This window comes from Branchiostoma floridae, chromosome 14 (assembly GCF_000003815.2).
Source record: "Branchiostoma floridae strain S238N-H82 chromosome 14, Bfl_VNyyK, whole genome shotgun sequence".
Classification (NCBI taxonomy): Eukaryota; Metazoa; Chordata; class Leptocardii; order Amphioxiformes; family Branchiostomatidae; genus Branchiostoma; species Branchiostoma floridae.
In genome coordinates, this window is record NC_049992.1 from 14,156,790 (window position 1) to 14,173,104 (window position 16,315).

Sequence of the window (16,315 nt, forward strand, 5' to 3'; positions counted from 1 at the left end):
TATCATCTGTCCTAAATCCATCACAAATAATTCCATCCATCGATCAACGTTTAAAAGATATGTACCTTCAATCTTTCATAACAGCAATGCGCAACAACAACAAATTACGAACATACAGATTACTTAAGACTACTTACAACGACGAGAAATACCTAAAGATTGCAAACATTCGGCACAGAACAGCCATCACAAAGCTCCGCATTAGTTCACATAGACTCCGCATTGAAAAAGGCCGACATAACCACATTCCTCTGGAAGAAAGAATCTGCCAATACTGTAACTTGAATAAGATAGAGGATGAGTGTCACTTTATTGTTGACTGTACCTTATACAACAACGAAAGAAACGTCCTTTTTGAAAATATACAACATATGTTCCCAAATTTCCGATACTTGAATACCACGGAAAAATTCATATTTCTCATGCAATTAGATAAACCATATATTAATGATTCCATTTGTCCTTATGTTTATAACTGTTTTAAGAAGCGAGAAGAAGTTGAACATGTACATACTTGAATGTATTAGCATATGTAGAGATAATAAGATACCTTTTTTGTCAAAATTGTACCTTATCACTAGCGCTACGACCTGTACTTAGCTTGTTTGAGCACAAATGTACAAAAAAGGTCATTCATTCAATAAGCCAGATGTGGGCGTGTTTCCCTAGGAAGCATGGAGGTCCATGTAGCTAGGAAGATCACAGTTTGTAGACATAATCTGACATGCTTGTTTGATGCACTGATGTTGCAACTTCTCTCACTGAGCCTTGATATTCAATGCTAAAGGGTAGACTTAGCTTACTATGTAAAGAAATGGCAGGAAAATCTACTTTTTGTATTGTCAAAATATTACGTAGCATAGCTTTAATCAGTATTGTTTCGTCCACAGTTGTCATGGAAGAAGAAAAACTGTGGACAGCGATCACTCAGAAGGATCCTGACGCGTGGTGGACAGTGGATAAAGACGACTGCAACCAGTACATCCTGTACATCGGTGATAAAACAGTTGATGAATTCCTGGGTAAGTGGAAATTTGGAATATTCCCCTTGTGTTGTGTTTCCAGACATTTTGGTTGCACAGAGCACAAAGAAATGATCTTGCTCCATTGGTTCTTTGGACCTTGGACGCTGTTACTATTAGTGTAGCGAGTGGGCCTGGTCCTCACACAGTACTACATACCAATATAGAGAGAAGCTGTCATTGCACAGTGCCACTAAAGAAATTGTAAACTTCCCAACCAACAGACAGCTGCCACATATGATATATGGCTGATCACTGGCATGTGTGGCCTATGTAACGATACACAGTCTGCTTTAAACGTCCTTACATATCTATATATTCAAGCATAAATAATGTTCGATCACTGGATCCTTTGTTCTTATATACAGCATTCCTAAGTCTCTGGTCATAAGACAGTTTCCAAGATTTCCTAGTTCTCCTATGTCCATAAAAGGAACCAAGGGCTCCTCTGTACCAAATATGGCAATGGGCTTGTCCTACGTCACATCCCAAAACTGGGGATGCCCTCTCCTGCTCAGTGCTGGGACTTGACCTAGATAAGTTACCTATTAGTCAGGCCAACAGGTCTGGCCTGTTCCAAGAACTGACCACTGACTATTATGTCTTCTACTCACTTCCTGTTACCTATAACTAAATCACAGTTACACTATATTTCAACATAAAGTATAATTCACTATTTTCTATCCGTTACACCTGATTGCCCAGGCAAGCCTTCTGACAAGTTACAATTTATAACCCCCTTCACCAGCGTCTCTGGGGCCTTGGCGAAAGTTGTTATTTTGCTTCCCAGTATATATTCCTTTCCCGGTATTTTCCTTTCCCATCATATCCCCCCCCCCCCCCCACACACACACACACAAAAAAAAGACTTTCGCCAAGGCCCCCAGAGACGCCGGTCCCCGACCTGAAATTTGACATATCGCTCAAGGAATTGCATAGAAAAGAAACAAATCTTTTTACACTATGTACGTTTAGTTGTCCTCTTGGTCACACTTATACGTTTTATAATATGTACCCTTTGAGAAATCAAAGGTTACAACCTACAGTATTTAGGTCGCAGTGAGAGCATGACCGCAGTCAAATGGAAAGGGAGCCTTTACTTTAGTAAGGAATAAAACTTCAGACAAGTCTCTATCAGACAGAATATGCAGAGACAAAAGTAATTGGGAGAATAACCCTAGCATGGACTCTTCTGGCCAATTATTATTTTTTGTTTTTGCCAAATTTACATAGGACGGTCATAGACATTTTAGATTAGAAAACAAAATAGCCACAAAGTATACTTCCGACAACCCCCTCCCACAAACTCTGCTGAAAGTATAGTTTCTAGCCTATCATAGATACCAAAATGCCACTAAGAAATGGTTCAGCTTGCCTCGGCGGGGGTGGTCTTGGCGCAGTCGGCTGAATGCTTCTCCCTACACATACCTTCCAACTTGACTGTGTGTGTGTGATTGATTGTATGTGTACAGTGTATACATGTTGGATTTGTAAAACAGCCATTTTTCTCTTCAAATACTCCTGGACCAGTGTTTGAAAATCTGTTTGAAAAACCCAAGCTGACTATTACCACAGCCCAAGCTGACTGCCTGGTAAAGGTGTGACAAGCTCCATTGTTCTCCTTGGGTAGTCTGGTGCCCTGCTGTAGGAGACCAAGTCAACAAATGTTTAAAACAAAAGCATTTAGAGAGACTTCCACCTAATTTTGCTCTTGTAGTAAGCTAAGGTCACGCGCCGATGTTGTACGTGTAGGGTTTGTTTATTTCGGGTGAAGCAATTCAACCGGGCAGTATTTGAAGCTTTAAGACACCACAGATCTCCGACTCTTAAAACATTCTTTGTGTGATGTTTATACATAGACAAAGGGGACTCGCATAGTTTTATACTATCTTATGCTACCGTAGGATCTGCTTGGAGATTACAGTCTTTGTTTTATTTATTCAATGATTTGTTTCTTGTACAATTTTCTCGAGTTGTACGCTTTTAACAGTTTCTAGCACGGATGTTATATAACACCATTGTTTATTCAGGCCACATAGCACTGAATGGTAAACACCCATGTTTTGTTTAGAAGCTGACTCAGTCCAACAAACAACTAGAGAAGAACTCCTTTTTAATCTCTTTCCTACGCTACGTACAACTGTGTCTACAGCTACGACAGCACCTAAGGCCCGTCCTAATCTCCTAGCATCTCTGTCAGGACTGGCTCTCTTGACCTACTAGTACTTCTTCTCTATTCTTAGACACCTGTGGGTCGATTCAAGTCCTTCAACTTCAAGGTGATTCCGTCACACCGATCTTATGTTGTAGTGTTACATAGCATTTCATATCGTGTTATTTTGCAGTTGTTGTGTCGGCCATATTGAAATTGTTTGGCTTCTGTCATGTTTTATCCAAATTCGATAGCCTATCTTTAAAATTTGTTTTATAAAAGCAGGAACCTTGAGAACTTTGTAGTGTGTTGTCTTTTTTTCGAATAGGGAATTTTGTGCACTGCTGTAAGTGTTTAATTTGTGGAAACCAAAGCATTTTCCATCATTGTGGAACATATTCTAACATACAGTCAAACCTGCCCGAGCGACCACCTCTTCTCAGCGACCACCTGGCCATTTCAACCACTTTTTCTCGGTCCCGAATTTTTTCCCATTGACGTAAGCATTAAGCGACCTTTTCTCAACGACCACCTGGGAAACGCGACCGCGACCGGCCCAAATTGGGACCCATAACGACCGCATCATTTTCAAAATTGAGGTTTTCGTCTATTTTAGATGATAACTAGAGCGATTTTGTGCCGAAATCGGCCAGTTTGCAACGGATTTTGACTGCCATTACGATGTTTTTTTAGAATACAGATGGCGGCGGTCAATGGGTGGGTCAATGGGGCAGTCTTCCACAAGGAAATTTCGTTGTAAGAAAATCCGAATTTAGTTCTTACAGAAGTTGTTTTTTTTCAATGTATATCATTATAAGGTGAACGAATGCTGAAACGTATATAGCCTCATACTTTTTCAAGAAAGATCTGTGTGAGTGCTTTTGTTCAACTGTACTGTACATTCACCCGTGGGTAAGTACGTTATCGGGACATACCGGGCATCGAATTCGAAAGGTGCACCGTAGTTATTTCAGATACGGCGATCAAGAACACAGCGACGCATAAAGGCATGTATGGTAACAGACAGCATCAAAGTTCCCTTACTGTCTAAAACGTTAGTGTGCAAATATTGAGCTTAAGTACTCTGTATCGAATAAAAGCTCGATAAAATCTTGGGGTTAAATTTACAGTTTATATTGTGTGTGCGTGCAGTGTGCTTGCTATTTGCCATTAAACACAGCGGAAACCATTTATACTTTGCACCGGAATGTTTTGAGTTGATACTCTTCTCAGCGACCACCTGTCCTAATCGACCGTTTTTTTCCGGTCCCCCGGGTGGTCGACTTGGGCAGGTTTGACTGTATATTCGTACAAGGAGGTTATAGTAGTTATAGACAGGTTTAACCTTTTTGATTTGTAATATGTTGAGGTGAGTTTCCATCTTCTAAAATAGTACATGAAAACACCTGTAAAGATTTTAGTTCCCTTTGTTGTTAACTTCTTTTTTAAAACTAACATGGTTCTAGATAGTTTTCTCATTTTCTTGTCTCAAGGAATTATTCCAAATTGCTTTATTTTGGTTGGACAAAGGAATTGCGACCAGACATTGCAGGCCAGGAGTAGTGAACTGACCAATTAAAGTGTCCCTGACTGCATTCTATGCTATTGCTTGATGTCATGACAGTAAAAAGTAACGAGTATATCAAAATTGCACTTAATCAATGGAAAAATCTTACTTGCTCAATTGGGCAAGTCGTGTAGGTCATGCACTTGCCCGAACAGCACTTTCACTTGCCCTGGACAATAGGGCTAGTGGACTTGTCAAACCCTGATAGTTTGATTCTGAGCTACGGTAGTACTGTACAGTATATGGAAAACAGTGGCACTGTGGCACCTCTTCAGAAAATAATGAAACAAAACAGCCTGAGCTGCCTGATTCTCTCCAATGGAAACAGTAGAGAGAATGACAAGCCGAAAGAATGCAACTCACAGTTTATGGTCGAAATCCCAGTTCAAATATGCTAGCCAATGCCAGTGGGTTAAAAAATCCATGTAGATTTTAGTCCGTTTGGAAAGATGGAAAGCTGTGCAAACCTGCTTGGCGAAAGTTGTTGTTTTGCTTCCCGGTATATATTTCTTTCCAGGCATTTTCCTTTCTCAGCATATTCTTGGATAAAAATCATGAATCGACAAAAAACTTTCGCCAGGGGGGATTTAATCAGTCCTGCTCCAGACGAGCTATTACGATTCCGCTTTGGTTCGGTGGTACAAGGTGACTCTGAATGTGGGTCAGAATGAGTACTCAGAGGTGACAAACTATTAAAACTATTTGATAGTTCAATATAAAGGGCAATGACCCTAATTGACGCAGGCGCAGAAGCCTATTTTTGACTTGTAGCAGGAAAAATAAAATTAAATGTAAGAAACATTTCATATTGGTGAGACAGTGTAGGTTGCATATGATCAGATTCGGCAAAAAAACTAGGTTTTGGCCATCTTTTTGGCCTGTGCTGACCCCTAATTTGAAGTAGTCAGTCCCTAAAATGACGTCATGAAAAAGCAAGATGTCGGCAAAATTTGACTGCTGGGATATGTTAAGCTGGTCAGAAAATTAGACTTTTGGACACTTGAGATAGCGGGCTGCTGTGTGGGGTGAGTTCTTATGACCTGGAATGTTCACGGATGAGATTATGACACCCTGAACTTGATAATTTTTACATTTTGGCCAATGTAGATTTCTATAAGTGTTCACTCGCCTAAAAGTTTGGCGTACCACACCCAGCATACCCATTCCATACTACTATGTTCTGCAAGTATATTGTGTGTGATAGTAGACATGTACATACATTCATTGTACCACCCTTGGCATTCATAGCACGCTACTGCTCTCTGGTTCCTTATAGCAGCTTTGCTGCACACTAGACAGGGGAATTTGGGCTTATAGGGACCCGGGTTTGGATGGAGGTCACCTGCTTGGGTCAGCATTGCTAACAGAGCTAGTACCTACACATACTGAAATTGATCTAAGGGGCTGAATAGCAAAATTTTTGATAGTGGTTTTACTTTTACAGATGTGTGAGGTGTTTGCATTGACGTCTTCACCATTAACTCAAAAGAAAAAAAAATGACATGCACATAGTATACTATACAGATTGTGTTTGAAGAATGTGTTAAGGAGAATATGCACAAATATCAGGAAGGATAACAGCATTTCCCTTATTTTTATCTTCAGGTGAAGTGGAGAAAACTGTCGTGACATCTTTTGACCGACCGATACTGGATGAATTCAAGTTCAGCCATGTTAAGGTAAGATGACGCCTAAGGAAGGAGCTTTTCAACTGCATCAATTGTGTTTGTCATTGATTAATTGATTTTGTAAATTAGTTCTTTATTTGCATAAACTATATTAGTTGGTCATCTCCTCCAGCCAGATAACAGACATACACAATCTATGTTCAGAAAGAAGTTTTGCTGCAGTACACAAAGTTTCATCAGGACCTAACCACATTCAATACAATCCATCCAGGCATTCTGCCTTATGCCGGTCAACTATATCCACCCACCCACCCACCCACACGCAAACTGTACAGAAAACATAACCTTCTAGCAAAATGTAGTAATAAAAAAATGTAGTAAAGCAAAACGCTTGATACACATAAAAAACACTGCTGTTGGGAAAATACAAAGGAGGTAATGGGTATATTTTTCTCTTAGGTGCAGTTTGAAAAGGCTACCAGGAAACCAGCCCTCTTGCCTGTTGCACATTTCCGCCCCATGTACTCTTCGGTGGGAAGGCTTCATCTAGAATCTTGCATCACAGCAGACCAGTTTGTTGAGGCCTGGACTAAAATGATTTACAACTTTGCCAGTGATGAAGATAAGGAAAGTGAAAATGAAGATGCTCTTAGAAGTGAAGAAGAGGAGGACTCTGATGGTAGCATCAGTAACGACAACCACAGCAACCAGGAGGAGGAAAGCAACGACAGCCACAGCAACCAGGAGGAGGAAAGCAACGACAGCCACAGCAACCAGGAGGAGGAAAGCAACGACAGCCACAGCAACCAGGAGGAGGAAAGCAACGACAGCCACAGCAACCAGGAGGAGGAAAGCAACGACAGCCACAGCAACCAGGAGGAGCAAAGCAACAACGGCCGTAGCAACCAGGAGGAGGAAAGCAACAACGGCCGTAGCAACCAGGAGGAGCAAAGCAACAACGGCCGTAGCAACCAGGAGGAGCAAAGCAACAACGGCCGTAGCAACCAGGAGCAAAGCAACAACGGCCGTAGCAACCAGGAGGAGCAAAGCAACAACGGCCGTAGCAACCAGAAGGAGCAAAGCAACAACGGCCGTAGCAACCAGGAGGAGCAAAGCAACAACGGCCATAGCAACCAGGAGGAGCAAAGCAACAACGGCCATAGCAACCAGGAGGAGCAAAGCAACAACGGCCGTAGCAACCAGGAGGAGGAAAGCAACAACGGCCGTAGCAACCAGGAGGAGCAAAGCAACAATGGCCCTAGCAACAAGGAGCAGCAAAGCAATGTTGGCCACGTCAACCAGGATGAGACATTGTTGGAGGCTGTAGGCTGTTGTGTCGGAACATTTAAGCTCAGTATTGAGCAGCTGGAGCACCCAGAAAAGTCCAGGCAGGTGCGTGCCCTAAACGAGAGACATGTGGAGAACCTGAAAAAGAGCTTCCTGACAGCTGGAAGCCTTACCTTCCAATCAGCGGGATCATTGGTCGGTCTGATCAAGAGGGAGGACTGCCCTACAGTGAAGGACTTTGAAAAAGGAAAGCTGCAAACGTATCGTGTAGAAATATTAGATGGCAACCATCGCTTGGAGGCCCAGCGAAGAGCGCTAATGGAAACAAAAAATGTAGAAAAAAGGCAGATGTTCTCCAAGAGAGAAGTTACTCTATATGCAGGCCTACCAGATGATATCTGCCTCGCTACTGGTATCTTGCACAACAACACAGGAGCGCAGCACATGTCCATGAGTGACATGGACATGACACAACTCTTCAGGAACATCCTGCTGTCATTCCTGAAGACTACAGAGGAAGAACTCAAGGAAGACAGTGTCTTAGAAGGTACAACGGATTACTTTAGCCACATCCGGGACAAGATCCTCAGACTACCAGCAGATGACAAGCACGCTTTGGTATGTATTTTTTTTTCTAACTTGACATGATATCACACACCAGCCTTCTGAATACATGTATTATGTATGTTTACTAAGCTTAGTTTTAGATATAAAAAGATTGCACAAATGAGTTACTTATGCTTTGTTCCTCAAGCCATGGTCACATACAATGTAGTATGTGCCTACAAAGTAGTACAATGCAAAATAACTTACCCCTTAAATTGCGTGATTGCAAAATCAGCCATCACGCATTCACACCTGGTGTCGTGCAATGTTCAAAACTTTTCCTGTGCTGTTCATTTTTCACTTATGAATACAAATGTGTCTACTGAATGCTTTTTTGCTTCAACCGAGCTAAGTACAGGTCACAACAAGTCAGGATATATACATATAAAAGTATCACAAATCTAGTGTAACACAAAAGTTCGGCTTCTTCTCGCTTCTTGGTAATGGTGAAAATGTAGGACTGTATGGGTTTCGCTATTGTCGGTTTGCAAAACGCATGAGAAATATAAACTTGTCAGTGCTACTCATGTGACTAAAATGAGGGAATTTACTTTCTATACAACTAAATGGAGTCTTTCTATCATGCGCATGAATATCTTAATCAACAGTGAAGTGCACTTCATCTTCTACCATGTTTGAGGTACAAAATTGGCAGACTCTAGAGGAGTGCAGTTGTGCCTTCCTGATTCAATTCGCAGTCGGTTGGAACTGATTCTTAGTTTAGCAATGGTAGTTCTGTGCCGAACGTTTGTAATTTTCAAATACTGCTCTTCATTGTCTGTTGATTTCAGTAGTCTGTACGTTCGGAGTTTGTTTTTTGCACGTAAACCTTTATTTTCTGGAAATAAATATCTTTCAGTCGTTGGTGGATTGCAGAAATTAGGTGGGATATGTTTGGATCTGTTGACTTACGGGCTTGCCAAACAAAAGGGTAACCACACTCCTCCAAAGTTTTGCGAACACCAGATGCCCAACATTTAGTACCTGATGAATCTAGATTAAGCTGACATAAAAGAGCGTCTGCCTGCAGACTCTCAGCTGGCATATTCTGTTGAAATATAATGAAATATTTGATGATGTTTAGAGAGGCTTCCAGTTGGATAGGATACCTCCCTAATTCAGCGCGTACAGCAAGGTTAGATGCGGTTTTCGGAACATTAAGTGAGTGTTTACAAAATTACAAGTGCACTGTTTCAATAGGACAAGATTTAGGACTTTTGAATGAGCTTCAAATTTCAGATCCATATAGCAAAATAGGTTTAGGTCTAATGATTGTCTAATTACAAAACCCTTGCTGTACAAGTATTTGCTGTTGGCTTTGAATGTGCCAGCTGAGGATACAACAATACCCAGATAACAATAAGATGTTACTATTTCTAAATCCTTATTACCAAACAAAAAACTACAATCTTTCGGTAAGCGGCCTCCCAATAACCTTTGTCTTTTTCAGGTTAACCTTCAGCTTCCATGATTTACAGTATTGTTCTAGTCTAAGTAGGGAGGACTGTAAACCTTGTTGGGATTCTGAGAAGATAACCAAGTCATCGGTATATAAAAGACATGGCACTTTCAAGTTGTAAGGAATAGGAGAATTGCTAGAAAAGTTATCAAATTCAGATACTATATCACTAATGAACAAAATTAAACAATGTTGGACTCAGATTACAGCCTTGTCGAACCCCGCAGTTAGTAATGCAGAGTCTGAGAGCAGAGCTTCAAAGCTGAATGATCATTTATGCTCTAGCTTGATTTATACAGAGATGGGCATCTTTTAGTGTACTTACATGTGCATGGGTATATAATGTTACGTTAGACCAATTGTTGTATCCTTGGCTTGTTTTGCAGAAAGCAAAGTTTGATACCTACAGGATCCGCCTGAAGCTTGCCCAGCTCAGCCCAAGGTGCTACAAGCTGGCCATGATGTTTTTCACGGCAGAGAAGATAAGAGGAAAAGACATGAAGGCATCAACCTTCAAATGGCTCCAGGGGACGTCTGAGGAAGAAATCTACAGGCTTTTGTGTAAAGCCACCGCCAATTCGCCAGTCACCCGACAGCATCTCAAGGAAGCCGCTGAAGAAGCTACTGGGAATAAGTCAGCTAAACTAATGGTGAGACTAGCTTCCATTATTTGTAAAGCCATGTTAATTATTATTTTAATTGTATGGATGACATCTGCCCATGTATAAATTTTCATCCATTTAAAACAGATGCCATTGACCATACTGTAAATTGTACAAAGCCATTTTTGCCAGTTTCCAAAAAAATGTTTTTGGCCATACTGTAAATCGTACAAGAAGAAGATGTGATAAACAACTGAAAAAGGTATTATTTGCTACTTCATAACTTTGTGTCATTTCTTCAACCTTATGCAGATGCAACTTTTTCTGCAAAAGTTATTCTTTTCTATTTGCACTCTCACATCAGTTTGCCCAGTCACCCATGTACATATGTACATTGTAATCTAAGAACACAGCCTTACACATGTGGCCACCTTCTTTGGTCATAATTTATATTTTTACTCTGAGAGAAAACTCAGAGTATTTACTCTGAGAGAAAACTCAGAGTAATTACTATATTTTATCTGTTACCTTAGTTGAGTTCACTAAAGTAGTTTCCACTACTGATTTAGTTCACATACAATATGAATGTAAGGGTACACTTAACACTTCAATGTCTTGCACCTAGACACAGATTTTTTTACACATGATATCTGTACGAATGGTCAAAACCCAGCTTAACAACACAAGATTTAGCACCTACTCACTAGTCTTAAACTAAGGCTGGCACAGGAACATGTTTCAATTTCCATTTTACAGATATTTCTGGTTGCAGTATGTTGCAAACCTACATACACCTGTACTTTTTATTCACACTGGTCATATGTGTTATGATTTTATTTCAATAAACAGGACAAGTGTAAGATGACACTTAAAGCTGGACTCATCGAGTGCAAAGAAGGAGGGAAGACTGTAAAATACAAGCACATAGAGGTGACGGCAGGTCGAAAGATTACAACCCTGACTGCAGAAGAATTGAAAGCCTGCCTATCAGGTAATGTTATGTAGGCGGAAATGCTACTGTAAGTAAGTTAGTACCAGAAAATTTGAACAATGTATTACTAGTATTTAGTATGTAGTTTGATGCTGTTTGTGTCAGTAACTTGTGTAAGCTGATGCTGGTTTTGATGAAATATAAGAAATGCAGCTCTCAAATCTGACTTGATGTTCAACATTTAAATTTTTTTTCAAATTTGCAATTTTACTTTTCATATAGTGCAATTGACCCAGCTGGCCCCGAGGTAATGGGTTCAAAACCGCTGATGTTTCAACGGTCTTGTGCCCTTGAGAAAGGCATTTTACATGACATTCCTCACTTCACTTAGGTGAAGATTAGTACCTTTAGTTTCGGTTAGGGCTGTACCTCGGATAGGATGTTAATGGTGGCCCCTTGTTTGAGGAGAGCCACACCTCGAGCATGTAAAAGATCCCACCATATGTATTGGAAACTTACTGCCGTATTGAGGTCACCTGAAGAGCGCCGAATAGTAGCTCACTCCAGACACTGGCAACAATCGTATTGGACGTCACCTGAGTGGTGCAGAATGTGCTCCAAACACTTTTGATGTAGCCCCACTTTTCTAATCTCCTCTCAATTCAACCCCTGGCTACCAAAAGAGAGTAGTCGGCCCACCCAAGACATACTGTAAATGCTGAAAAGTTCGCGGTGCTTTAATGTTTGCAGTTTTCACGGAGGCCACTTCACCGGAACTTAAAACCACTGCGAACATTTATCTATGGCAGTAAGAGACTACAGTGCATGGTGCTACCGCGAACTTAAAACCACAGCGAAAAGTCATTTTTCTCGCTACCGCAAAATTAAATCCCCGCGAACTTAAATACATTTACAGTAACATATATCATGACATTTGCCATTTACATTTTTTCTCTTTAAATTTGAAGTCTTACTCAACACTCGTCATTTACAATTTGGTAACAGGCAAGGCATCAACCACAGCAAAAGGGTCAAGGCCAGGAACAACAGGACCCTCTGCATCCCGAGCGAAGACGTCAAGGTCAGCAACAACAGGACCCTCTGTATCCCGAGCGAAGACGTCAAGGTCAGGAAAAACAGGACCCTCTACATCCCCAGCGAAGACGTCAAGGTCAGGAAAAACAGGACCCTCTACATCCCCAGCGAAGACGTCAAGGTCAGGAAAAACAGGACCCTCTACATCCCGAGCGAAGACGTCAAGGTCAGGAACAACAGGACCCTCTACATCCCCAGCGAAGACGTCAAGGTCAGGAACAACAGGACCCTCTACATCCCCAGCGAAGACGTCAAGGTCAGGAAAAACAGGACCCTCTACATCCCCAGCGAAGAGGTCAAGGTCAGGAACAACAGCAGAGGGGACAACTCCAGCTAAACGTAAGATTAACTTCAATGGATGAAGGTTGATATAAAGAAGACTATGTTAAAGTAAAACTTCACTTACTTATTGGGAAAGGGATATGTATTGTTGTTTGGTTTATGACCAACCATGATGGCTAATAGCTTTTCAGCGGTGTTGGTTTTGGAGTTTGATTGTATGTGGTGTCTTCATTCGAGAAGTTGTACTAGATGGATCCTTATGATACCCATTTTTGTATGTGGATTGTGTTAGAATAACCCATAACCCAGGAATGGCTTGGGTCTTGGACTGCAAAATCCTATGTTAGATTATAACTTTTGTGTTTTTTCTTTGCATTTTAGTTCAATATTGTTTCCTAATTTCTGTTTGTTTTACATGCAGAAAAGAAAAAAAGAAAGCTGAGCAGAGATGACCAGTATCAAGCAGCAAAGGCAGCAATTGAACGTTCAGCACCATCAATCAACAAGTCGGATCCCTTCTATGAGGACGTCAGGTTAGAGTCTACTCTCAGCATGAAAGTAGGCGACATTGTTATTGTAGATCCAGGACAAAAACAACATAAAGCCAATGACCCTTGGGTGGTGGTTGTAATGGATGTCAAACGAGGTAATATTGAGGTGAAGTTCCTAAATGGTGGATATGGGCTGCCATGGGACGTGAGCGGATATGCGCCCACAACCTGCGACTTGAAAAAGGTGGCAGCCAAAGTTTGGTTCCCCATTCTTCCACTTGGTACGCAAAAGATGCCAAAAGATATAGAGGAAAAGGTGAAAGAACTCCATGAAGTGTCACTGAATCCGAATGTGTGAGGTACAGTGGCTCAGTCCCATCCGCTCATGTCCCAGGTCTCCCCATATCCACCAGTTAGGAACTTCAAAATATAATTATATTTTCTTACAAACATATCTCGTACCCAGTTTAGCTTTTCTGCCAAGTTACTGCACAACGTACTTACATGTTAGTAAGTGTCCAATTAGTTGTATGAAACTCGGTTCAGTGGAAGCATTTTCTACTCTTTACTTATCCAACTGTTAGTGTCAAGTACTGAAAAAAATGTTGTATTTGAAGTAATAATGCTTAGTTTTCTTAGTAGTTGTTAATATGCCACTGTATGATTTTTTTTACATTTAGTTTGACCAATAACTTTTAGACTATTGTTCTCTTGACTTAGCAATAGGTATGTGTTTTTGAAGAAGAATGTAATCACTATAAAGAATACAACACAGTGTATTTCAATCACCCCAGCGACCTGCCCGACCGCGGGTCGGATCGCTCGAAGGCCGGAGGGTGATCCAATCCGCGGAGGGCTGGGACCGAGGGTTATGCAGAGTACACAGTGTTGTATTTTATTTATGTTATACCCACCTGAGAAATCACGTTTCGATAAAAAGAAATGCGCCAGAACTTAAAAAAATTTGGTGCCCCTGAACAAACATTGTTAACTCACTATCATTGTTAACAGAAGGAGCCAATCCCCCCTTGCAGTACTTATTCTCTCTGCTCTGGCATATGTTTCACTCCTTTTGATTGGCCAATGCCTGCATATCCCTTACTTTCCGATTCGCATCGATACAAGTCAATGTCAATTCATTCTGACCAATCAGAAGGAGCAATACGCACCGGACTGGCCAGAATCTATGTGTTACAATGTCATAACCAACATGGAACGGTTTGATTGGTGCACTGTGCCTGGCTATATGATAATGAGAAATAACGTATCATGCAACCACGCCATAATTTGTGACCATCACATTACATGAGTGCCATTACACTAAAGTATGTTTTACGTAAGATACCAAACCTGAAACAATACATTCTCTAATATGGTAAATCTATTGTATGTAGGCATATTTGTCTCTTTCATGACTTGCTGTGTCATAACTTAAGATGTAAGATTTTTTTTCCTTCTGAAAGCTGTAAGTAAGAAATTAAGTTGCCCTAAGTCCTACAACCTTGTTTACTGAAGTAATTTCCAATGACACCAAATGAAGGTTAGCAATTATTTGATGATGACAATCAAGTGATGTGCTTAGTAACAACAGAGCAATGAAATGAATGAGCTATCTATTGTATGGTTCATATTTTGTATGTGTACCTCTTACCAACAGGCAGTAAATGCTTTTCATTAAAAACCATTATGAACGATCTTGAAAGTATGCGTGTTGACTATTTTACTGAGCATTAGAAATAGACCATATTAGTGTTGTTGACAGTCAAGATGTAAGAGTCTGTTCCTGGTATAGCCCTCCAGCCCCTCTTATGAGAGGGAGAAACCTTCCCTCTAATGCTGTCCCCACACGTAGCTGGGCTGTGTGGATGTCCCCCCTTGACAAATTTCTGAATCCACCAGTAGTATTGGGCAAGGCCGCTGGAAGTCCAGCCAGGGTGGCAGTGTTGAACAGGGCCGCTGGAAATCCAGCCAGGGAGGCAGTGTTAAACAGGGCCGCTGGAAATCCAGCCAGGGAGGCAGTGTTAAACAGGGCCGCTGGATTTCCAGCCAGGGAGGCTGTGTTAAACAGGGCCGCTGGATTTCCAGCGAGGGAGGCAGTGTTGAACAGGGCCGCTGGAAATCCAGCGAGGGAGATAGTGTTGAACAGGGCCGCTGGATTTCCAGCCAGGGAGGCAGTGTTGAACAGCGCCGCTGGATTTCCAGCCAGGGAGGCAGTGTTGAACAGCGCCGCTGGATTTCCAGCCAGGGAGGCAGTCTTAAACAGTGCCGCTGGAAATCCAGCGAGGGAGATAGTGTTGAACAGGGCCGCTGGATTTCCAGCCAGGGAGGCAGTGTTGAACAGGGCCGCTGGATTTCCAGCCAGGGAGGCAGTGTTGAAAAGGGTCGCTGGATTTCCAGCGAGGGAGGCAGTTTTGAACAGGGCCGCTGGATTTCCAGCCAGGGAGGCAGTGTTGAACAGGGCCGCTGGATTTCCAGCCAGGGAGGCAGTGTTGAAAAGGGTCGCTGGATTTCCAGTGAGGGAGGCAGTGTTAAACAGGGCTGCTGGATTTCCAGCGAGGGAGGCAGTTTTGAACAGGGCCACTGGAAATCCAGCCAGGGAGGCAGTGTTGAACAGGGCTGGACTTCCAGCCAGGGAGGCAGTTTTGCTCTGGACCGCTGGAATTCCAGCCAGAGAAAACAGTGAAGTGAAAGCCGCTGGAAATCCATCCAAACAAAAACCTAGGGTAAGGCGCTGGAATTCCAGCCAGGGAAGCAGTCTCAAGTAGTTTAAGGAGTACATGATATCATACTATGTACAAATAGTACCGAAATCTTAAAAAAGTGTCAACTTGAGACAATAATACAGTCTCAAGTTGCATCTGAATCCGTTTCTTACAGCTAACGCCATGTGGGCCTCCTGCGACACAATAACGTCCACTGGACTTTGTACTAACACGACCGGTAGTACAAGACGCCATTACAGCGGACAGGGGTAGAGCTACTACAAGAACGCGACTCTCTAAAATGACGTCATGCATATCATTTGAATTCGCCCTCGGATGCCCCAAATCGCACTTTTTAAAGACGTTTTAACATAACTTTCCGACCAAATTATCACATGAAAAATATCTCAATCTAATAGCGAGGAAATGATCCTCTAGATCGTTAAAAAAGTTTGCAAAAATTAAAAAATCGATCCTATTTCTCCTAGTCT

At 41.7% G+C, this 16,315-nt stretch overlaps 1 protein-coding gene across 1 annotated transcript; it reads left to right on the forward strand.

Annotated features, from left to right (window-relative positions):
- Positions 1-697: 697 nt before the first annotated feature.
- On the forward strand, positions 698-14,824 carry LOC118430546. Its single transcript, XM_035841480.1, has 7 exons — positions 698-1,022; positions 6,347-6,420; positions 6,829-8,274; positions 10,108-10,371; positions 11,173-11,314; positions 12,260-12,688; positions 13,053-14,824. The coding sequence occupies exons 1-7, from the start codon at positions 779-781 to the stop codon at positions 13,478-13,480; spliced, it is 3,027 nt and encodes a 1,008-aa protein (XP_035697373.1). The 5' UTR covers positions 698-778; the 3' UTR covers positions 13,481-14,824.
- The last annotated feature ends 1,491 nt before the right edge of the window (positions 14,825-16,315 follow it).